Source organism: Pteropus medius, unplaced genomic scaffold (genome assembly GCF_902729225.1).
Source record: "Pteropus medius unplaced genomic scaffold, Ma_sr-lr_union100, whole genome shotgun sequence".
Lineage (NCBI taxonomy): Eukaryota > Metazoa > Chordata > Mammalia > Chiroptera > Pteropodidae > Pteropus > Pteropus medius.
In genome coordinates this window covers 34,374,307-34,400,033 of record NW_024340696.1, presented here as the reverse complement: position 1 = coordinate 34,400,033, position 25,727 = coordinate 34,374,307, and the positions used below count along the sequence as shown (strand labels likewise).

Sequence of the window (25,727 nt, the reverse complement as noted above, 5' to 3'; positions counted from 1 at the left end):
AATATTGTGTATATAGGATTCTGGACTATCCATGGTTTCAGGCATTCACTGGGGAGTCTTGGAATGTATTTCTTGCAGATAAGGGGAACTACTATACATAAATGAATGGGCATAGCTATGCTCCAATAAAGCTTTACTTCAGAGACAAATCAGAAGCTATATTTTACCTGCAGGCTATTGTTTGCTGACCCCTTGATTAGAATATAAAGTAAAATAGAACTCCTCACCATAATATTTCCCTATTATTTATTGATGTTTTATTTACTTAGTCTGTTCTTTCTAACTTAATGCTGTAATTCCTACCTCTGTCTCTTTTAATTTCACCTTTTATTCACACCTTTGTGTGCTAATGTGCTTTTATAGCTTCAGCTACTTTTCCAGGCTCTTTAACATCCTCCTACAGCTTTCCAGCCTGTTGTTAGGATCGCCAAATTTAATCATTCTAACAGAGTTTCAGGAATGAGTGGTGGTAAGGAAATGGAAGTACCGGACATAAAGAAAAGATAGATTCCCATGGGTTTGTGTGGCCCTGCAGGACTTAGTAAAGAATACAGGACTTGAGCTGACTCTTCAAAGGCTAGAGAAGAGTATTTCTATAAATCGTTGACAAAGGGAAACTCACATATTGTTTCTCTCTCCTGTTTCATCCCCAGTTATATGCAATTTCATAATGAACTGTTTTTTTAAGGTCATTACCTGGAGCAGAGTGCTAAAGGTGTGACTTGTGTTTTGCTGGGGGTTCCATATCTTTGGGTTATTTCTTTTTCTTCCATGTGTTTAGCAGGATTTATAGGGGATGTGTACAGACCTGCCCTGGGAACTGAGACCTGTGGAGTAGACCAGCTCTGCCCTAGGCATTCCGGCAAATGGACTTCTCTCTGGCTAGTTGGCCTGTTTTTCCTTAGTGCTCCTTCCAGTCTTTTCTGGCCATCAACATGGTAGGCAGGTGTGAGCCTGGGGGAAGGGAATAGGAAGCCTTACCACTTTCCTGGATTTATTGGGTAACTTTAAGCCTAAATGTATAAATGAAAAGATTACTCCATGAGGATCTCGTTTAGGTCATTGGAGACATAACTTGGGGTTTGGAATTAGGGTTATTGAAAAAAGAAAAAGACTGTAAAAGCATTTACTTCCCTTCTGTGCATATATTTTTTCTGTGGACTTTGCAGGAGAAGGGAGAGCCGTGTCAAGACAGATGAGGTCCTCTCATCTCAATCTTTTTACCTCCAGTGCAGTTAACATCTCACAAAATAGTTACAACAGAACAAGTGAGGATATGGACAAGGGCCTGGGTATGGAAGACAAAGCCCTGTGTGAAGAGAATGAAGCCCCAGCAGAGAGCTAGGCCTTCAGTGTGCCTTCCTTCTGCAAGTGCAGCGGAAGGCCTAGCAGGTGACAGCCGAGATTTAGCAGTAAGATCTGGAACTACCAGGATATGTGAAAAGCCAAGTAGTCTGTCTTAATTACCTCAGGTTACATGAACAAGTTCTCTACAAAAATGGCAATACTTTTACATCTTAATTGTAGCTTCTGGTATTTGGTGCCAGAACTCATTTCGAAAGCCAGAGTAAGATCACATTCAAATGAGCAAAACTCTAGGACACTGATTTTTAGCTTCTGGATTATCATTCAGTTCTTTCTACTTCAGAAGAAAGTGGGCATATCTCTAGACCTTAAGTCGTGGTCGTGAATATTGCTCTGTTTAACCGCAGCGATATATGATGGAGGGTGTTGGGGAACACAGAAGAATGGGAACATATCATCATTTGGAATTAAGGCTCGGGAAATCTCAATGGAATCATTAAAACCCAAGGACTAAAAGGAAAATAAAGACCGGTACCCAGAACACTCAAGCCACCTTGCTTGGAGGCAGAGGAAAATGAGGCAGTGAGTAAAACTACAGCGTTTGGTATATGTGAGCAGAAAAGTAATTGAATTTTGTAAGAAGACCACTTGAGAGAGATGAGGATCAGCTTTAAAAATGGACCACAAGAGAATCAGAAAAGGAAATTACTAAATTTAAAATATATTGGAGATTAAACAGGTGAAAGAGGTCTTTGGGAAAACTTAGAGCCTAGAGCTTCCACTCATGCAAAGCCTCTCTAATCTCTAGAACACCAGTGTAGGGCCGAGACTTTCTTATAAGGCTTTTCTACTGATCCCCGCGAAGCTAGACCAGGCCACACAGAAAACTCCTTTCTCATAGGCCAGATGGCCTCCTTTGTCTCTCTCTACTCCTCGCTGTTTTGTTTGTAGTAAAACATTCTTAATTTGGAATGCTTGAAAATCCTAATTAAAAAAGTCTTCAAGTGCAAATTTTAAGATTATGCTAAGGTAAAAATTTGCTAAGTAAATCAACCTATGAGTACAAAACAATGCATGAAGTTTCAGTATATAATATTTACCAACGCGATATTAAATGCATAGAAAAATGTCAGCTCAGATGAAAGACTTAACTGCAAGTTAGAAAAGAATATGGTCCACTGAATTCTTCTCTCTTCTTCCTTAAAACCATGCAGGTAATATATGCTTTGAACACTAAGAATGATGAGCATGAATCTGCAATTCAAGCCCTCAAAGATGCTCACGAAGAAGAAATCCAACAAATTCTTGCCGAAACAAGAGAAAAAATATTGCAGTATAAAGGCAAAGTAACAGAGGAGTGTGACCTTAAGAGAAAGATTCAAGTTTTAGAGGCATCATTAGAAGAGCACATAAAAATGAAGCAGCAGGCTCTGACAGAATTTGAAGCTTATAAGCACAGAGTTGAGGACATGCAACTTTGTGCAGAAGCCCAGCATGTCCAACGCATAGTAACCATGTCTAGAGAGGTCGAAGAGATTAGAAGGAAATTTGAGGAAAGGTTACGAAGTTTTGGACAACTCCAAATCCAGTTTGAAAAAGACAAACGGTTAGCATTGGAAGATTTGCGAACTGCTCACAGACGGGAGATCCAAGAGCTGTTGAAGTCACAACAGGATCGCAGTGCCTCGGTAAATAAGGGTCAGGAGAAGGCAGAGGAATTGCACAGAATGGAGGTGGAGGCCTTAAACAAAACCCTCGAAGAACTAAGACTGGAACGGAAGAAGCTAATTGAGGATTATGAAGGCAAGTTGAGTAAAGCTCAGTCCTTTTATGAACATGAGCTTGATACTTTGAAAAGATCACAGCTTTTCACAGCGGAGAACCTACAGGCTAGCAAAGAAAAGGAAGCTGATCTTAGAAAAGAATTACAGGGACAAGAGGCAATTTTACGAAAAACCATAGGGAAATTAAAGACAGAGTTACAGATGGTACGGGATGAAGCAGGAAGTCTCCATGACAAATGCCAGAAGCTTCAGATAGCACTTGTTACAGCGGAGAACAATGTTCAGGTGAGAAAAGTATATTATATCCAACACATGGATTTTTTCTCTCAGTTTTTCTTTTTCAGTTAGACAATTTTAACTTTTCTTTTTCTTTTCCATTTTGTTTTTTCCTACTTTTCCTTTGTAAGAAAATCAATGAATGAGTAATTTTTGCTATTCTGCAGTTATTTTTATTTCCAGCCCAAAAAAGCCTGAAAAGCTGTTAAAGGTCCAAAAAGAGGAGTTAAAATCATGCTGATTATTTTCTATGAAAAGATTTTATTTAAACAGCATGTTATTATTTTCCATAAGTGGTTTGGGAGAGTTAAAATATTGGGCTTTGGATCTGTTTTTTCCTTTTCCTTCATTAATATGGTCATAAGTGTCACCGAACAGATTTTAAAACTAGGCAGTCTTAAGTGTGACTCTTGAATAAGAGAAAGCTGTTTGTAATTTAAGTGAATTATTTAGCTTAGCATCATTCTTGCATATCAGTAATGGCTATTTGATCCTTCTTAGGTTCTTCAGAAACAGCTCGATGATGCCAAAGAGGGGGAGATGGCCTTATTAAGCAAGCACAAGGAGGTGGAAAGTGAGCTAGCAGCAGCCAGAGAACGTTTGCAACTGCAAGCTTCAGATCTTGTCCTCAAAGCTAGTATGTCTGACTATAGTTCTTGGTGTATTCCTCAGCTAAAGCCAACACTTAAATCTTAATTCAAGACAAAATTGGTTTTTCTTGAAATTTTTAAAAATTATTTAGACTCTAAATATGTTAAAAGGATTAATTAATCATAAAAGGGACATGATAACTTATTTTTAGAAATACATTTTTATAGGCAAATTAAGAGTTAGCAATTAGTAAGTCACTAAAAGAAAAATGTAAGGCTCTTTGTCCTTTTAAAACACGCATTTTAAAGTATTTAAATTAATGAAATTATATGTAAGTTATAGAATCCTCATTTCATGTGTCTTATTAATAAAGATCATTTTACATACTAAAGCTAAGTTGCCCATCCTGATGTGGCTGTCATGCTCATTTCCTAGTCCTTACTGGAGGATCTGGGTGACCCATGTCAATTCTGAAGTTACATTTTGCCTGAATGTTTAGTGTGCTGGGTGAAGCCATTTGAACTCGTTCTTTGAGAATGTCATGTAATTTGATTGGTTCATCAGTGAATCCAAGATTACACTTTCCCTAAAGAAATAATTTTTCAACTTAGCATGTATGAGATGAGAATCACCAGAAGACCTTTTGCAACCACACATGCTGGACCCCAACCTCAGAGCCTGATTCAGTAGGTCTGGGGTGAGCTTCCTTTTGAACTGAAGTTCCTAGGTGCTGCTGGTGCTGCTGGTCTGGGGTGCTTTGAGAACTGCCCTAAAACATGCTTTCTGAGACCTTTTTCTCATACTCACTTTTCCTCTCCCTGTCTTTCTCCTCATCTTCCCCTCTTCCTTTTTGTTTCGCTCTTGTTATTTATTCCTCAGCTAAAGCCAGCACTTAATTATTTTATTTTTACATAACCTTGCTGTTGTTATCTGTCTCTTACTCCGCCTTTGTTCTTCATCAGATCTCTTGTCTAAAACAAATTCAGTTTCAGCTAAACTGTTGCCATTTTTACCCCTGTGTATAGATTTCTTCCTCTTTATGTTAGAATTCGTGAGAAAAAAATCAAAGTAATATTTATACATGCAGACCATTAATTTTACTTAGGTATTAAATACAATTGTGTCATTAAATATAGACTGTTTATACCACAGTGCAACAGATTTTAAATTGAAGGGATTTTCTTTTGGGGGAGTAGGTCATATTGGAATGCTTCAAGCAACTCAAATGACCCAGGAGGTTACAATTAAAGATCTAGAATCAGAGAAATCAAGGGCCAATGAGAAATTATCTCAACTTGAAGAAGAAAGAGCTTTTTTGCAAAGCAAAACCTTGAGTCTGGATGAAGAGCAGAAGCAGCAGATTCTGGAACTGGAGAAGGTAAGAAGCAATGGAGGCTACCCCCTCAGAAAGGAAAGAAGAGAGAAGTTCAGTTTTCCTCCTTTTCAGATTTGATTTAGAGTCTTTATTCCTACTTCAGGGTAACAGTCTTTTTCTTAACTCTAGCAATTTTTTCTTTTTATTTCGAGGAAAAAAAGATATTAATCTGGATTGTCCCATATCATGTATATGTTCAAGATCTTGTTAAAACCAGTTTGAATGTAAAAACTTAAGACATCACAACGTGTTTAAAGTCAGAAATTGAATAAACTTATTTCAGTGGAATGTATGTTTATGGTTAATCAAATTTGTTTTTTTATGAGTGAAACATATCACATATATACCTAGGAAATCTTTATAAAAATAAAGAAGACGACAAGCATCAAGCTCTGAAAATTTATATGCCAGTATATTGAATTTCTAGATTAAACAAGTAAGACTTATCATTTGTAGAGTAATTGCTGAATATTTATTCCAATTTTTCAGATATCTACAATACCAAGTGGGAGTTCTGGACACTCTTTCTCCTTCCCTCAGCAACCAACCATACTGAAAAATGTTTGTTCTCCTTGCCCCTTGCTCACCTCCCATTCACTCCTTACCCGGGTGCAGTCTGGTTTCTCTTACCACCAATCCACAGAACCTGCGTTTGCCTCAGCCTCCAGTGACATCCTGGTTGCTGGACTTGGCGGATCTTGTCTTACTGTGGTACTTACTCCTCTCTGATTTACATCATCTCTCTTTTGGTATTTCACATTCTCTCACACTTTCCTTCTGTTGCCCTGCCCATGCAGTCTTGTTTGTGAGCTTCCCTTCTCCATTTGTTGCCTTACCATTGGCGTTCCCTAGCGTTCTCATCTCATTCCACAAGCTCATCCATTCCAGGAACATCAGCTGTCATTTTTTCAGTGATAGCTCCCAAATCTGTTGATCTAGGCCAGATCATTCTGCTGAACTTGAGTCTTATGTGTCTAACTCCGCCGGATATCTGTGTTTCTCACAAACATGCCAAATCAGCATCCCTAGAACTTTGTCCCCTCAAGAGAACTGTATTTCTTTTACTCCTTTTTTCAACAAATAGCAAATAGTCTAAATAGTTTGGTAAATCAGAACCTTGGGAGTTATTTTTTATTATTGTTTCCTTAACACCCTTATCTGTTACCAAGTCCTAAAGGTTCTACTCCCTTAATGTATTTTTATTCCATCCTCTTCTCTTGATACCCATTCACAGATCCTAGATTTAAGCACCTGTCATTTCTTGCCTGGATTACAGTTACAACCTCCTAGCTGCTCTCCCTGCCTTCAGTCTAGCCTGCTGTCAAGATGAATGTTTTTAAAAATATGTTTTTAAATTAAATTTCAGTGCTTTCTCATTTCCATTAGAATAAAATCCAGAGTTCTTAGCATAAAAGACCCCTTCTCATCATTCGACTCCTGCCTGTTTCTGATCCTCATCCCTCACCACTCCCAGCCTTGTATCTTATGTTCTTATCCACACTGCTTAGCTGCATGGACTTCCTATCTACATAAACTTCGTCACCTGTTTAACTACCTCTCATCTTTCAAAATGCTATAAATGGTTATGAATGCAAGCTTTTGACACCAGATTTAGGTTTGCAATTTTCTCATCTCTAGTTTCCTGATGTGCTTGTAAGACTTTAAATTAGAGAACATGTCATCATCATCAACTCAGATGTTTTCTCTTCTGAAAAGCCTTCCCTAATGTCACTCTCCCTCTCTTACACATACACACACACACACACACACACTCTCTCTCTCTCTCTCTCACACACATACCACACACATCCTTTCCCACCCAATCCAGCTTACGCTCCTCGCCTGTGTACTATCAGCACACTGCACGCTCCTTTCATAGAACTTATAAAATTGTATTGCCACTGTCTTTTGACTTTTTTTCGTCATTAGACTGTGAATGCTTAAAAGGCATATAATTGGCAATCGATAAAATCGTATTGAATATCATTTGGATAAATTGGTAAGCCATTTGTGTACAGCTTTGACATACAAGAAACCTTTCTCTCCTAAGTTAGCAGATGCGCTACCTCACACTGGGTTCTAACCTAATAATAGTCTATTTTATCACTTGCTTTAAAGTTATTTATTTTGCCTGTGCCACCCTGACATTTTTTGAGAACATCAATGATGTATTATTCTCATGTTCCATAGTCTAAATCCTGTAGCACACGGTTCATTTGAGTTTACGTATTTACCGAGTATTCAGAGTACTAAAAGTAGTAATGAAAATAGCAGGTGCCAAACATTGATCTTTATTTGTTTTAATTTTAGAAAGTAAATGAAGCAAAGAAAACTCAGCAAGAATATTATGAGATGGAGCTAAAAAACCTGCAAAATAGATTGGAAGGAGAGGTGGCTCAATTAAACGAGGCCCATTCTAAGACTTTGGAAGAATTGGCCTGGAAGCACCATATGGCAATTGAGGCTGTCCATAGTAATGTAGTTAGGGATAAGAAAAAGCTACAAATGGTAAGTAAAAATTCACTTTGGGACTGCATGGTAAACCAGAGGGGTTCCTGAAATGGCCCAGCCTGACTTCTGTTGTGGAGTGATGAGCTGCTTCATTTTGACGGTGCTGTCTTGTAATCACTCTGTAAATCTGGGTTCAGAAAGTAACATACATAAAAGCTCTTAATATGGGATGTAGTTTATGAAGTTGAAATGTGGCATTTCTGCTTTGTATAAACCATAACAGAAACACTCTTTTGATCCTGAGCTGTCTCTTCTTGAGATAACAACACAGGTGTGCTCCGCAGGAGGCCTCAACTAGATGAAGCACTTTTTTCCCTCTAGTCAGATTTATTTCCTGGGAAAATGATTTGATTTGTTTTGTTTTGTTTTGTTTTTCCTCAGCTAAGTAATCAGCTTGCTAACAGTAATACACTGACAGACACTATTGCACTGTAGAAAAAGCAAGGTGTCTGACAAGTCTGGGTCTTAACTGAGCTTTTTGCTTCCTGTCTTATCTTGGAACCCAAAAGCTATGCCTCAGGCTCCTCATCTGACAGAGGAAGATAAGACCCATCTTATAATGTTCCTGTGAGGGTTAAGTGAGATAGTATTAAGAACCCAGACATGTCCTATCATATGGTGATAAATAAATATTAGTGTTTCGTACTGTGTGCCAGACATGCCAGTGATGCTTTGTGTTTAATCCTTTTTTTGTTTAATCTTTATAACACTGTTATTCCCATTTTACTGAAGAGGATACGAAGGCCCAGAGGTGTTAAATACTTGCTCAAGCACATGCAAGTAGTAAGAATGAGTCAGGCCTTGAGCTCAGGTCTCAGATATCAAACCCTAAAGCATTTGACCACCACATCATGTATGCATGTATTAATGATGGTTGTTATATGTTTTATATAATAGCACTTTAAAGTTTGCTAAGAACTTTTTTATATATTCCTTATTACTTTATTATATAGATGATGAAATAGGTTTCATAAACCTAACAATTTACTTAAAGCCACAAACCGAGTAAATGGAAGAGGTAGGATGTCAACTGAGATCTTCTGCCTCTCAGTCCCTTCCTTTTGTGACAACTAGTTGGAAAAAATATTCAACACCTAAGCTTACTTAATTAAAAATTCAAATAAAACTTCCTGTTAGAATGTTATTTCTATCGAAATGTACTATTTATTATATGTTTATGTATCTGGGGAGAAAACTTAAGAATAAATTATTTCTCAAAATTATGGTTGTCATTTTCTCGGTTGCCCACTATTCCAGGGCCAGTTTGTGCAGCTTTAATTTCAGTATGTGTGCCTGCTTACCAAGTCTGAGTGTATGCATTAAGTGTTCAGGGTTTTATAGTAAAGTATTCAGTGGAAGCTGCTGCTTCAGTAATCTCTTCCATAGCTATTTTTTGTTATTATTTTTCATTTCTACATTCCTTTATCACCTTATTTTCCTCTCTTATTTGAATTTTTAAATTGCGGGTGTACTGCCTTTTACCTCTCTTTATTCCTCTATATTAAGTAGTCCTAAGCATTAGAATCAAGGCATCTTTTATCAGTATCACTTTTGCCTGTGTAGTTCACGCCTAATTCCTTCTTCACCTGTTAAATTTAGTTTCTGAGCCACCTAAAAAATCTGCTTTAAGCCACTTATATGTCTTATACAGTTTTTATGTAAAACATGATTGCCATAAGACAGATGACATAAATTTCCTGTACGTGAGCATAGTCCAAACTTTTCATGATAGCCTTATCCGTATCCTTCTTTTTTCTCAAAAGAACTTATCACTTGCTGCTTTGTTCCTCTCTTGCCTAACTTGCTCATGTCTGAAGCTAAGCTAAAATCAGCTTCCTTCCAGAATAGTCTTTCTCCAGTGTCAAATTACCTTTTAAAGAACATTTAACTAAAGGTGACTTCTCCATTCCTTATGACTTAGTTATCTAAAAGGATTAGAATAGTCTCCCTTTATTTGCAGGGGATATGTTCCAAAGACCCCCTCCCCAGTGGATGCCAGAAACTGCGGATAGTATCGAACTCTACGTATACTGTTTTTCCCTATACATACATACCTATGATAAAATTTAATTTGTAAATTAGGCACAGTAAGAAATTAACAACAATAATAAAATAAAAACAATTATAACTATTCCATAATAGTTATGTGAATGGCTTTGGGGCCATTCTTAAGTAAAATAAGGATTACTTGAACATAAGCACTGCAATACCAGACAGTCGATCTGATAACTGAGCCAGTGACTAACAGGTGGGTGGCAATACAGTGTAGATGTACTGGACAAAAGGATAATTTACATCGGGGGCAGGACTGAACGGGAGGGCACAAGCTTTCATCATGCTACTCAGAACAGTGCTGTTTAAAACTTAGGAATTGTTTGTGGAATTTTCCATTTAATATTTTCAGACTGTGGCTGAATGCAGGTAACTGAAACCGCAGAAAGCGAAATTGCAGAAAAGGGAGGGCTACTGTATATTTTTCTTTATAACTCACATTCACCCATCCCGTTTGCAAGTGAATATACAGAGAATCCATGCAGAAAAGAGTTTTAGCACATCCTTAGAAAGGCATGCTGCAAGACTGGCCCCTGGCTGGCATCTGGGAACTTGAATTTTTGGAGGGTTTTACCACTCTTCCCTGAGAAGACTGGCTCACTGTACCTGAACCTTTTTTTACAAACAGTATGGTTTCTGCTTTGCTTCTCTGAGGCTGGAATTTTGCTACATGCTAGTCAGGTGTCCCACGTGACCAGCCCCCAATAAAACACTGAGCATTGAGTATCTCATGAAATTTCTTGATAAACAGTATTTCACATGTGGTGTCACAACTTGCTGTAGAGTCTCGTGTGAGCGGAAACTTGGACGCTTGTGCCTGCTTTCCTGCACTTTGCCTCATGCACCTTTTCCCTTTGATGATTGTGTTTTGCATCCTTTTGCTGTGAGAAATCATAGCCGTATGAATGACTATATGCTGAGTCCTGTGAGCCATCTCAGCAAATCATAAAACCTGGAGTTTGTTTTGGGGACTCCCAACACAGAACCCTCTTTTTTACTCTTCTCACCTTTAAAGTTTTAAACTACTTGTGACATACTGTGCTCTTTTGTACCTCCATGGCTTTTTGTACATGTTTTGTCTTCTGCCTAGAATGTTATATATTTCCCTCTTGCTTTTCTTACCGGTGCACTCCTCCAGAATATACTTAGGAATTGCTTTCTCTGTGACAGTTTCCCCACCAAGCTAGAACTTATCAGTTCCCCATCTGTACACTCATATACTCCTCCTGTAGGTCAAATCTTAATCACTCTTTTTTTAATTGCTTGATGCCATGAGCTTATTAAGGGCAAGCACCTTGTCTTATGGTAACTGTATCCCAGGTATTAGTAGATGTTCTTCAGTAAGTATCAATTTTACTGGCATTGCTCTTCAGATGTCTTGATTTTGTACTTGTTAATAATCCTTGGCTATGTTCCAGTCTAGTACTGAGTTCCAGAAGTGCTACTGGATTTTTTTTTTTTAATGTAAAAATTCTGAATTCAAGAGATAGAATTTTTTACTTATCTCCACAAATTGTCATTTATATTGTGCATTTCTGGTTTTTTGACTATAACTTTATCCAGATCAAATATTCTTACCATTTAAAAAATTATTTAACCACTATATCATAAGTGATTCAGAATAATAGAATTTAAGCCCTTAGGATTAATTAGATTTACTATTAATTCTGATATTTTTAATTATAGGTAAGGCTAATTTGAAGAGTAAAATATTAAAATATAAACAGAATAGACTTTTTCTTTGAGTCTTTGAAGTATACCATATTTGAAAATTTGTTAATTTTCTAAAAATTATTTTTTCTTAAGGAATTGGAGGAACATTATAAAAAGGAGAAACTAAACCTGGAAGAGGATAAAAATCAGCTTCAGCAAGAGCTAGAAAACCTGAAGAAGGAACTGGAACACAAGCTGAATACAGCCAATCAAGAGGCAAGAATTCTCTAGACCTGTCAACTATGTTATGACTTAATGATAAGATCTATTTGGTAACATTGCATAAGTAGGTGAGCCTCCGTGAAGGTAACGTCTAGAGGAAAAATAATTTTTAAAAATGCTGAATTATTCATAGTACATTGGTTATGTCTCACCAGATAAAAGCTTGCTACCAAAAACATCAGGCCAAGGTGCTTTTAGAGGAAACAGCAAAACAAAGGAGAACATCACTCTACAGGAAGGAAAACAAAGGTTTCTCTACCCTTTTGCAAAACGTCTGCTTAATATTCTCTATATCCATTTGAAAAAGATGTTACAAGTTCTAGATAGTGCTATCTAAAATACTTTAAATGCTACATGAGAATAGTATTGTTTAGCCTGGAAAAGTCTAAGAATAGGATATAATAAAAATGTGATAAATCAAAAAGTTGTGAATAAAATAATTATAAAGACAATTTAAAATCATAATATTGTATGTTCCATCCTTTTCTCTCTTTTGCCCTGGTTCACCTGTGCCTTCAAACAGCCTCCCTACTGTCCTCTTTTCCTTTCATTTCAGTTCACGCTTCCTGCGGATTGTAGAATGATCTTCCTAAAACAAGATTGTGTCTTGACACTTCTTGTCAGCTGTTCCTACCTCACTAACGTCATCTCCCCCACCAGTCTTTAAGCCCTGCTTTCTCCTCACTCTGCTTCTGCACACAGAAACCACACCAAAACATGGGTGTTCCTGTGCAAGCTAATAATTCTTTAATTCAGACATTCATCCAGAGAAAGTATCATTTGGGAAGGATAGAGAATTAAAATTGTTATTGGTATTATTAGCTCAGCCTCTCTTCTGTTGTCCAAGATAACCCCCCACTGGCTCCAGATTTGCATCCCTCTCTTGACAGAATACAGTCTTGGTGGGTATGGTGTCCCGTTGTCTTTAGAAGGCAGATTAGTGACCATCTGTGTTTCTCGCACAGGTCCCCTGGAGTTCTAAGTTCGGAATGGCTTAAGTACCTTTCAAACCTGCATACAATAATCTCACTAAGTAGAGTTCTAATAAATATGTAATTGCTTTTACTTCTTGATATATTCCCAAGTATATTTTAGCACTCTGTCAAAAGTTTGGCGCCCTGTTCGGATGGCTTCCCAAGAATCTGCCTGGCTCACTTCTCCGTGTGCGCCTACCTGCCTTTCCTTCAGCCTGGAACATCTTTTTTCTTGTCCTCCTTTGCAGACTAGGCGCTCCAGAGATAATAAGCATTCTTGTTTTGTTTCTTGCTCTTAAAGTAAAGGATGTCAACATTTCATAGTTAGTTATGATGCTTCTCTAAAGTTTTCTTTTATAAATGATCTTTACCAGGTTTAGGAAAATTTCTTGTAATTCTAGTTTCCTAATTTAAAAAAATCACTAATTGATGTTGATTTTTCTGCACCTATTGAGATCATACTTTTTCCTTTAATCTGTTAATGTATACCTTATATTAATCAATTTCTAATATTACATTAATGTTGGATTTCTAGAATAAATTCTAATCAGTCATGAAATATATCCTTTTTATATAATACTAGATTTAGTTTGCTAATATTTATTTTAGGATTTTTGAGGCTAGGTTTGAGTAAGATTGTGCTTTTCCTTTTTACGCCATTCTTTTCTGGTTTTGGAATCAAGATATTACTACCTCATAAAATGAAGTAGGACTTACTCCCTTTTCTGTTCTGTAGAAGAGTTTATGAGATTGAAATGCTTTTTTTGCTTTGTGGTTAGAAATTATGGTTTGTATGAAAACAGTTTTTGAAACTTCTTAAGGCTAGCATTGTAACCTAGCACATGAAAGAAATTTAATGTTCTTGGTGCACCCAGGTGTTCAATGCAATGTAATGTGTGTGCCTGTTCATTAAATCAAGATTTTGAGCTATTTTCTTCAGAAATTCTGTATTTTTTTATTTTAACTTCTTGATCAATTATTAAAAATTGATATTATGATGGCGGATTTGTTTATTTCTCCTTACAGTCTGTCAATTTTTGCTTTGTATATTTAGAGGCTTTGTAATGTGCATAGAAATATAAAATTGTTTTAGCTACTTAATGAATCATACTTTTCAGCTTGGTTTGTTTTGTCTGATATTGCATAACCAACTTTCTTTTAGCTTGATATGACCAGTATGTCTTTTTCCATCCACTGACTTTCCATTTCTCTATATTGTTATATTTATGTGTGCTTCTTACCAACTACATACAGCTGCATTTTAAAAATTATCTAGTCCGAAGTTTTTGCCTTTTAAATAGAAAGTTCATTCCATTTATATTTATTGGCTAGAAAGTAGGTATATCCATGGAAAGAAGGAATGAATTATGGGGCACTTCATATAGACAGTGATTGTTTTAGAAAAAATTAAAGAATGTACTACTTCATAAATTGATGTATCTTGATACCCTTACAAGTGATGCAGCCTAAATATATGAATGGGTCAACTATGGGTTTAGATGATAAATTCATGAATGCCAAACTCAGGATATTAAGGGAAGCTTAGTAAGTCTAAAAATTTCAGGTGGAGGATAAACCTGTTTTCCTATGAAATGTTATTTGGGATCACCTTCGAAGATAAAATACTAGGCTGAATGGCCAATAACTCTGACTAGTATAGTCTTTTTAAACGTTCTTATAACATTTAAGATGTAAATTTTCTTCTGGACATAGCTTTTTAAGAATATATATAGTTCAGTACTTGGTTAAAATGAAAATCATCTAGATTTGTTTTTTATAAAATGTTATATTACTGTTGATATTCTGCCTGACACATGGTAGCAGATCAGTAAATATTTGTGAATGAAATATTTGTTGAATGCATAAAACTCATCATTGAAAACTAAACTTCCTATAAATAAATAAGAGTATTAGTTTTCTGTTGCTATGTAACAAGTTCCACAAAACTTAGTGGCTTAAAACAACACCTGTTTATTATCTCACAATTTTGTGGGGCAGGAGTCCAAGTTTGGGTTAGCTGGGTCCTCTGCTCAGGATCTCACAAGGCTGAAATCAAGGTGACAACCAAGGTTACAGTTCCATGTGATGTGCAGGGCCTTCTTTCAAGCTCACTGGTTGTAGTCAGAATTTACTTCCTTGTGGCTCTATGACTGAGGTCCCTGTTTTCTTGCTAGCTGTTGGCCAGAAACTGCTCTCAACTCCTAGAATCCCTCTTTAAGCCCTTGCTACATGGCTGCCTCCTTTTATAACATAGCAGTTTATTCTTTCAAGGCTAGCAGGAAAACCTAATATTCATTTTAGGTTTTAAAATGTGGCTTTGAATTTCTCTCACTTCTTTTAGGGACTCACCTGATTAGGTCAGGCTCTAACACAATAGTCTCCCTTTTAATTACCTTAAAGTCAGCTACTCAAGGACCTTGATTACATCGGCAAGATCCCTATTGCTAAACAATGTAACACAATCATGGGAGTGATATCCCATCATATTAATAGGTTCCAGGAAAACTGAGGGTCAGAGAGTTGTCGTCTTAGAATTCTGCCTATTATAACGAGCAAGTAACTCATTTCTCTGACTCCTGTAGAGGGTGCACCAGCATTCAAGTCACAGGAGACATACAGGATATTTATTGCCATGATTTAGAAAACAGTGATTGAGTCTCTTACTCTGTTCTGGAATCTGTAATATTCGTCATTCAGAGTCATTGATTGGTAGGTACTAAAATTTCTGAGTATTGCTCTTTATGAAGTTGAACATTAAAAAAAAGAGAACATGCAGATTTTTTCTAAAATTCCAGATTTTCTGATAGCATTTAATATGTATATGTGCATTTTAATTCACTTATGATCTGTAGTTACAAATGCTTTGTATACTTGATTTACAAAACTTCATTCCATATACTATTTCCATTTATTAACTTTGTCTTTGTATTAGTCATTTAAAGTATTCATATAGTGTTCCATCATATATCTTTACTATAGTTTCTTAAACATTTTCTCTGTTGAACATTTATATTTTAAATTTTTAAAAATTATAAATAGCGATTATTTTAAGGAGTTTCACCCTCTTATTTAAGGGAAGGGTATTATCATTCAAAGAGTAGCAAGATGGAGTTTTCTGAAGGCCAGTTCTGTGTCCTGATCAGTGACCCACCAAAGTGTATTTAAGCTGTGCACCTGAGACCCTCAGGAGCAGGGATGTTAGAAGGGCCTTCTCTCAACCTTGTTTGTCAGGGCTTTTTTTTTTTTTTTTTAATACTGGTAAGTGGATAAATTATCAGGTCTATAAATACTTTTGTTCTTTTAATTTTTTTTCTTTTTATCTAGCTCTTGCCCTAAATTAAATTACTGGGCCAAAGAGTAGGGATAATTTTATAGCTCTCATTACTTATTACTAGATTAGTCTCCAGAAAAATTGGAACTAGAGTCCAGTAACATCAGTAATACATGCATAGTTTTATGATTTAAGAAACATTTATTGACTGTATGATATCTCGTAGGTGGTAGGGCTACTTTGAGAAAATGTCAAGGAACTCATAATTTCAAGTGACTATGATGATTCAGCGATAAATATATTTTCAGAGTCTAGAGGAGGATCCCTAACTATAAGGGTTCATAAAAGCTCTGGAGAACATGACACTGGAGAATTTAAAAATGTGATATGGGAGATGGTATGTGATATGGGTCTTTGAAAGGAATTTAAAAATGTGATATGGGAGATGATATGTGATATGGGTCTTTGAAAGGCGAGTATAAATTTGCCAGATTTAGTAATGACGAAAGATAAGGTGGATATGGGGGATAACGGAAGTACAGTCATGTTGGTAACAAGTTATAACGTCTCAGTGAACCATAGAAAGTTCAGTATCTCTCAGCCTCAGCACTGTTGACAGTTTTGAACCAGATGATCCTTTAGAATGTTTAGTAGTATCCCTGGCCTCTACCCACTGCATGCCAGTAGTGCACTCCGTCCCTTCCCCTCTGGTTGTAACAACCAAAACTGTCTCTAGATACTATCTCTGGAGGCAAACTTGGCCCCAGTTAAGAACTACTGCACTTGACCATAGGATACATTTGGTAAAAAGGAAAGTTGAAGTTAAGTTACGAGGGAATCTTCTTCCGTGAGAAATTGTGGAATTTATCCTGATGATGGAGTGATAGCAACAGAGGAGCAACTACCACACTATCAGATGGTCATAGAAAAAGAACCCTGGTGGCAGTAGGATGAATTGTGTGTGGAGGGGGTTGGTGATTAGAGTTGGTTAGATGACTTAAGATACTATTACATTAGTACAGGCAAGAGATGATTAGCATCCTGAGTAGGAAGGTAAAACTGGTAGTGGAGAGGATTATTTAAAAAATCAAATTTATAAGACTTGATATGGTGAGTGGTAGAAAGTGACTCAAGTGTTTAGCTCAAGTATTTGGACAGATAATGATGCCATTTTTGGAAGATAGGAATTATAGAAGGAAAAATATACTGGAATGGCAAGACACTGCATTGTTTGGATATGCTGACTTTGAGGTGATAGCAAGACATCTAAGCTGGAACTGAGAGAGTTCAGGCTTGGAGCTAAAGTAGGTAGCCCTTAAAGCCACTGAAGTAGAAGACCTCACCCATGGTAGCTAATGAGAACCAATTGCTGATAACAAAGAAGAGCACCAATATTGATTTTTTAGAGCCAGGGAAAGTGAGAAGGAGAAATCAGAAGCATGAGAACGAGGATTAAGGATACCAGAAAACCAAGAGAGCAGATACTATATATAAGAGGGAGAAAGTGCTTCACAATGTCACACAGTGCTTAGAAGTCAGAGTATGAGACCTGAATCAAGCATTCTCTGAGGCCCTTTCTACAGTTTTAATAGAAAAGTAGGATGGAAGCTAGAGTTATTAGGTGTGATTAAATCATAGTGGATGACACTGCTCTTTTAAGACTATATGTGAATGGAAAAGGACAAATTGGTAGTTACAAAATAGTCACTGGGATATGAAGTACAGCAGAGGGAGTATAGGCAATAATGTTTTAATAACTACGTGTAGTGCCAGGTGTGGTACTAGACTTAATTGGGGGATTCATTTTGTAAATTATATAAATGTCTAACCACTATGCTGTATACCTGAAACTAATATAAAATAATATTGAATGTCAACTCTAATCGAAAAATAGAAATAGAAAAAACAAAAACAAAATGGAAGAGGAGAGGAAAGTGAAGTTAGGTTCCTTCTTCAACCTTGTACCAAAAAAAAGTTCCAGATGGGCTAAGGATTGAAATGTAATATCAAATCATGAAAGTTAATGTGTATAAAATATGAAAATATGGGTGACAAACCTTAGGACAAAGAAGGCCTTTTGAGACATGGTGGCCAAGTCATGAATTAAAAATGTAGAATATTTGTACAGTAAAGCTAAACTAAAACCTGTTTATCAAAACTCCGTAAGGAAAATTAAGAGAGAGGAAAACTGGGAGGGGTGGAATAAGTAGTTGCCAATTTTATGAGTAACAAAAATTCATGTCTTTCATACCTTAAGAGTATATAAAATAATAAGAAAAATACAGACATTCTAATTTTTCCAATAAGCTAAAAAACATGAAAATATTTTAATATCACTGTAATTTAAAAACTGGAAATGATATCAATGAGATTCTATTTCCATTACCATAAAATTAACAATGATAAAAAAATGAAGTGAGGCCATGCAGTGTTGATAAGAGTAAAGAAAAAGCACTCAAAGCTGCTGATGGAAATATAAAATAGTACAATTTTCCTAGAAAGGAATTTAGCAGCATATTTAAAAGCTTTAAAGATGGGCATGTGTTTTTACTCAGCAGTTTCATTTCTGTGGATTTACTATAAGCAAATAATTAAAGATTACTGACAAAATTTCACTGTTTACGTACAAGAAATTTACGTACAATAAATTTCCACAGAAAGCTGTCTGCCTAGAGGAAGAGGAATATTTTTTCTAGTTCACACAGAAGCATCTTTGCTCCTCTTTCCATGCTCTGGGGCTGCTACCAGGCCTGAGGGGATTACCTCCTCGTGCCAAGAGGTGTCATATGGCCTAACAGCCGCCCTGGTACAATACAAGGTCAATAAAGTGAAGGCAATGAAGGTCTGTTTAGGACTCAAATACCTATAGATTGAGATAAAAAGATTTTTATTTCATCTTAATTGCTAGTAAGAATATCTGAACTTTTTCTGTTATTGACTCATGCATTTATTCAATATTAGGTACCAAAGCATTGTGTTAGGCTCTGTGGGTACAGTGGTGAATAAGTCAGGCATGGTCCCTAGCATTCTGGAGAGACAGATATGGAAAACAGTAATTGCAAGTCATATGCATATTATAAAATGATAAGTGATTAACAGAGGTTTGCCACAAGAAAAAACTGAGGAAAGCTTATGCAAGGGCCCCAAGGCATGAGAAGTTTCTAGGAATTGGAGGGATGCCAGTATAGATGGAGTGTGTTAGCAACTATAATAATAATTTATTTAGTTCTTACTATGTCCCAGGCATCGTTTTATATAATCTTTCCTAAGTCCTTATGTAACTTGCCAAAGACACATAGTAAGTGGGTAAAGCCAGAATTCCAGTCCAGGTGGTATGATTTCAGAACTCAGTTCCTAACCATGTGCCATTCTTCCTCCCAATGAATGTAAAGTCCAAGGAGGTGAAGAGTTGCCAAGCCAAGGCTGGAGAGAGACGGGGGCTATCCTATGGAGGCCTGGGAAGCCCCACGGAAGTTTTCGGATGTTATCCTAAGGGAAACAGGAAGCATGTGGAAGATGCTCATTAAAATATGTGGCTGCTTACTTGGGAGCATGGCTTACACCTGTGTCTGTCTATATTTTTAATTTATTAAAAAACAACTCTTATGCTGCAAGGAGAATGGATTAGAGAAGAACAGCGTGGATAGATACTCCGGGAGGTTTCAACTTCCCTGTACAACCTAAATGTTCACGTTCTCAAGGGGAATCTGAATACTGATCTCTGTTGCCCATGGCAGAAATCCCAGTTCAAACTGGCCTACAGAACTGTATTAAATCAGGTGACTAAAAAGTCTAAGGGTAATGTTAGCATCAAGCACAACCAGATTCAGAACTGAAATTGTTGACACTGGAACTCACTTTCTCTTTTTCTGTTGAATGGGATTTGCTCTCTTTCTGTTGACCTCATGCGTTAATCATATATTTCCTTAGTACATGTGCAACTGGAAAAATACATTTTTTTTGTAAAGGAACTCCTTTAAAAATCCTGAGATCGCTGTGAGTAGATAAGCTTACATCATGAGCCTGCCCCTGAACCAATTCCTGTGGCCAACAGAATGAGACAACCTTATTAGTTTACACTTTGATGAAGCTCTTCAATCCTGGAGTTCTGGTCAAAGTCCCACTGAGACCATGTGGACCGAAACGGAAGCAGGATGGATTCCCCAATTGACAACAGGAGATTTTGATATTGGGAGACAACAGATATGTTGCACTCATATTTATTTTTATTATGTTTTAGAAAACAAACTTTAATCATTTATGTTCATCACTTATTTGCTTATATTTAATTGTGCAGAATTTTGAAGTTTTTGCCTAGTTAAATAAACATTCTGTCTAGATTCTTAGTTTCCTGAATAGACCCTCTATTTATTTATATAGTAACTCTAATACTGTTCTTTATAAGTGTTTTCATGTATTGCTTTTCTACATGTAATTCTTATCTGAAAATTTTCTGGTTTATAGAAAATTTTCTGGTTTATGATAAATTTGGGTGTCCCTTCCTTAGTGATTAGTACCTAATATTTGTATGTTGCTTTTTGGTTAAAGAATCTTTTCCCATATATCCTTGAATTTAATTATAATAATTCTGAGGTATATTATTCCCATATATCCTTGAATTTAATTATAATAATTCTGAGGTACATTATTACTCCTATTTTACAAGGGCAGACCCAGAACTTGAAACTAGATTTTTCTGCTAAGTTCATTGCTCTTTCAAGTTTGTTACAGACGCTTTCCTTACATTCATTCACCCACTACTATAATATATACTATGGCAAACCAGATCAAAAGTAGAAAAGATACAAACAAGCAATATTGAATAGAGAAAGGGGATATAGATACAGTGACAGAGAACATTTTAAAACATGTAAATGAAATGAATACTGTATGTATGCTAGTAAATTTTTAAAAATTGGGAAAAAATATATCTTTGTATGAAAATGAAATTTTTAAAATGACTCAAAGTAGACAAACAACATGACCAAACCAGTTATAACCATGAAAGAAATTAAATAGTTCAACACATATTTAGAGAGGCTTAGTGGATGAATTTTACTAAATTTTTAAGGAACAGGTGAATCTTTGCTATGAAACTATTTCAAAGCACAGAGAAAATGAGAAGCTGCCCTGCTCATTTATTAAAGATATTAACAAGATGTACCACTACAAGAATTGTTCATCATGTACATATACAGTATCAGCATGTATCTGTATGGAAAAGGAACAGGAGGGCCACATGTGGGAAGGTGAGGGGAGGGAATTGTGAGTCAGAGAGGGGGTTGAAGGAGAATGCTCAGTGTTCTTTGTGATGTCCGTATTTATTTTTAAATTACTAGGTTTCATTTTTGTAGTTTTGATAGGCTCGGCAGTTATATAAAAATGAAATTTTTACTTCATGGTATTTTCCTAGGATTTGTAGCTGCTCCCCAGTGTTCATATTGCCACCTCAGCTCTACCTCAGATCATTAGGCATTAGCTTCTCACAGGAGCACCAGTCCCTGGTGCCAAAAGGGTTGGAGTCCGCTGACCTTAAGTACTTCATTTACTGATTTTAGTTCTCATAATTATGGATCTGTTTATTTAATAAATTATTAGTTTCTAATTTCAAGAGTGTAGAAACTCAACAATTTTATGAGACATGTTTTATGGAAACATGGAAATCACAACTTACTCTAATTTATGATACATTTACTAGCTTAGCAATATTGACCTGAATCTATCACCTTTATAAATAGCCAGAGAACTGGGCTCGTATGAAATATAAGTAATTGTTTTTCAAAGAGCCGTTTAAAAAATATTCTTATCAAAAAATATTTTCCTCAAACTTTGCTATATTGCGTCCATCACTCTTTACAGGTGCTTGATTATGTGATAGAACCAGGAAATCCTTGTGAACCCGGGAGCTTGAGGTGTCTCCATTTATGTACATGGTTGTCATGGTAAAAGGAAGTCATGAATAAGGAGGGCTTTTCAAAAACCAGCAGATGAAGGCCATCATGATTATTTGCTGCTTCCAGATTCATCAGCAAAGATCCATTTAATAAATTACAACTAAAGATAAGACTTTTAGAAAACAAATGTAATTTCTGCTAGTGAACTACAATGAGATGTATTAAAAGTACTCTACTTACTTGCAGATTGGCCGCCTCCAGGATCTGGTAAGGAAAAGTGAACAAGGTCTGGGCTCTGCGGAAGGACTCATTGCTAGTCTTCAGGACTCCCAAGAAAGACTTCAAAATGAGCTTGACTTGACTAAAGGCAGGCTGAAGGAGACCAAGGATGTTCTATTAAATGTTGAGGTAATTTCATAATCTTCCTGTAATCTAAACATCAACAAGGTAAAAATATAATTTAGTTATTTTGCTTAAAGGTTATTGTAAACATCACATTGCGTATAATTAGTGTATTCGTTTCCTAGGGATGCCGGAAGAAGGTACCTCAAATTGAGTGGCTTAAAACAACAGGAATTTACTCTCTCACAGTTCTTGAAGCTGGAAGTCCCAAACCAAGGTGTTGTCAGGGCTATGTTCCCTCTTAAACCTCTAAGGGAAGATCCTTCCTTGCCTTTTCCAGCTCATAGTAGCTCCAAGCATTCCTTATTTTATAGCAGCATAATTTCAATCTCTTCCTCTGTCTTCATATGGCATTCTTTCTGTGTTCTCACATCTTCCTATAAGGACACCAGTCATAATGGATTAAGGGCTCCCCTACTCTGGTATGACCTCAGCTTAACTAATTAACATCTGCACTGACCTTATTTCCAAATAAGGTCACATTCTGAGGTGCTGGGGGATTAGGACCTCCACATATATATTGGGGTCACAGTTCAACCGAGCATAATTAGTAGGCACAGTTATTTTACTGATAAGAGTTGGAACTCTCATGTATAGCAACTAAGTGATTCTCTGTGACTACGTATTTCCTCCAAAAGGCTTTGTTTTTCTCCTTCCATTGTTATGGATCAGAGCAAATATTTAGACGGCCTTAGAGAGAGTAAAGCAAAGAATACATAAAACTAGTCAGGAAGTTCTTTTTCTTTCAGAGAGGTGATTTAGAATATGAGCTCTGAAGTCATACCGGTCGAGTGTGAATTTGGATCTCTGACTTAGTGTGTAACTTTCAGCACGGTACTTATTCTAAGCCTCAATTTTCTCATCCGAACAACGCTGGAGGGGTCGGGAATAATAATATACTTCACACCACTCCTGTAGTAATTAAATGAGATAAAACATTTGTAGCACAGTGCTTAGCAAAATAGTGAGCATTCAGTAAATGTTGTTTTTATTTAATATGTGAAATTTTATTTTATTTTTTTAGCTTAGTATTGATATTTCAAAAGCTACATGTTAACAAGAAACTAGGGGATGTAGTTTGTGTATGGTACACATATATAATTTTACTTACATTTTATCTAAAATATAATTATATTTTATATATACATAAAACTTTGAATACTAATTACATTGTTTTGAAATTCTGTGACAAAATAAACAGATTATTTGATTCTCTTTGAATCTCCTTTCTCTTCTGTTTACTTGTCCCTAGTCACTATGTGATATGGGTGTTAATTTGTAACAAGTAATAGGTTGGAATTTAGAGCTGGTATAGTGCACAGCTTGGTACATTACCAAACATATTGACTATAACCTCATTTATGGCATTCTGCGGCATAAAGCAGAGTCAGCTGAATTAAGAGGTGTTTTTTCCATTGTCAAAAATAACAAAAATTATATCTTAAGGTAGTAAATATGGTGACAGAAATTACTAGACATCATCGTGATCATTTTCTAAAGTATATGTGTAAATATTGAATCACTCTGTTGTATACCCGAATCTAATATACTATTGCATGTCAACTATGCTTTAACAAAAATATAAAGTAGTAAAAATGTACTTAAAAATAAACAGTTGAGATACTTCTAACAAATGTTGATAGGACATAGATGGTTGTGATTCGGCACCATGGAGGTTCTATGGCCCCGGCTTGGGTGCGTTTCATGCCTTCAGGGCATTTTCTCCTGGTTGCCTTTCCCTCTCCACCCCCCATCCTGGCACTGAGAATTAGACTTATGGATTCAATTTGAGTTCTTTAAGGTCCTTGCTCATCTTTATATTGTTCTTCCATCAACTGTAGAACATAATAAAATTTTTAAGCAAAACTATATCAACTGTTCATTTTCTGTTCTGCTGGACAGTTTTATGTGAGAAAACATAGGTGCTGCATCACAGTTTACCACAACTTTGAGTAAGTTCCTTAAGAGCAAGAGGTTTTTTTTTTTGTTGTTGTTGTTGTTGTTTTTAAACCTCTTACCCCAGTAATGTCTAATAAGGTGATTGGCATTCAGTAAAAGAAGAATACTTTAAGTAATTCTACTCCATTTAATGCTACCTTGGTGGAAAAAATAGTTCCTAGAGACAGAGCACTTAGTGAAAAGGACACTTGGCTAAGATGGCCAAATTCACTTTTCAGTATTTGATGCTTAATAGCCAGGTCAACAATGTTGAAGGGTAGTGTCCACAGTGACTTGCTTCTTTACCATTAATCTGGGATGCACCCCTCAACAACTGCTCTGTCACATGCAGCAAGCCAGTGGGTGATCCAGAAAGGGTCATTGTGATAACAGAAGCATGAACTGTCATCCAGTCTTCTCTCGTACCCTAAGAATAGTTACGCTGCTGTCAGGGACCGATGGTTGCCAGTGTTGTCCAAAAAGGTCACCTCCAGCCCCAGGCTCTGGAGAACCACTTGATTTATGCTAATCTAGAGAGATTTCATGTATATCGTATCATATGACTGTAACACTAAAGACATGGACCACTGGTTTGAAGTTATATAATAAAGATACTCAGTTGCCTAAATTTCTCATAATTATTTTAATCATGTCAACGATTATGATGCTGTAATGCTTAAGCTTTGAATAGCATACTTTTGAATATGAATATGAATGAATTTGTAATGTGTATACATTGTGAAGATAATTGAATAATAGATACACGATATGGGAATTGAATTGAATAATAGATACACGATATGGGAATAATTGAATAATAGATACACGATATGGGAAGTTTAGTTAAGATTATTAATTATGCTGACTATAAACTATTTAAAATAATGTTTTAAATTATAAATTTTAATAAAAGACACTTTGGACAAGGGCATTTAAGATATAAAATGCGTACCGTATATTTTATTGTCAGAAAATCTCAAGTAATTGTCATAGATAGCACTATCAATTACTGTGCTGTAGGAATTTAAAAGTTATAGTGCAAGCACTCTGCTTACTTGAAATAACCAGCAGTGACTTTGCTTGTGAAGAATAGTGTTCACTGAAAAGTTTTTATTCTCCAGGGTGAGCTGGAACAGGAAAGGCAACAGCATGAAGAAACACTTGCTGCTGTGAAAGAAGAGGAGAAGCTCAGAGTGGACAAAATGGCCCACGACTTAGAAATAAAATGGACCGAAAACCTTAGGTACATTTTACTCTGTAATGTAATCTTATGAATACAGATATGCAGAAAATGATTTTCTGTTCTATGGCTTATATTGTATTACTGTTGATGAATTTTTCCCATGATTAGATGGAAGAGAAATTGGAATTCTTTTTTTTTTTTTTTTTCACTTGAATACAGATTACTTTTTCTGATTT

At 36.2% G+C, this 25,727-nt stretch overlaps 1 protein-coding gene across 8 annotated transcripts in view; it reads left to right on the top strand.

Moving 5' to 3' along the window:
* Positions 1-25,727, top strand: part of FAM184A (family with sequence similarity 184 member A) — a 103,037-nt gene that overhangs the window by 34,897 nt on the left and 42,413 nt on the right. For 7 of the 8 annotated variants that reach the window (XR_005654686.1, XM_039871389.1, XM_039871346.1 and 4 more), the window contains exons 2-8: positions 2,520-3,374; positions 3,867-4,002; positions 5,153-5,334; positions 7,642-7,839; positions 11,701-11,823; positions 22,215-22,376; positions 25,430-25,551. Coding sequence is in view for 7 of the 8 variants with exons in the window: in XM_039871346.1 (XP_039727280.1) it covers positions 2,520-3,374; positions 3,867-4,002; positions 5,153-5,334; positions 7,642-7,839; positions 11,701-11,823; positions 22,215-22,376; positions 25,430-25,551 (1,778 nt within the window). In the remaining variant the exon portion in view is untranslated. Of the gene's footprint in view, positions 1-1,467; positions 1,888-2,519; positions 3,375-3,866; positions 4,003-5,152; positions 5,335-7,641; positions 7,840-11,700; positions 11,824-22,214; positions 22,377-25,429; positions 25,552-25,727 lie in introns of those variants that run through there. The other variant, XM_039871396.1, reaches the window with a different exon arrangement.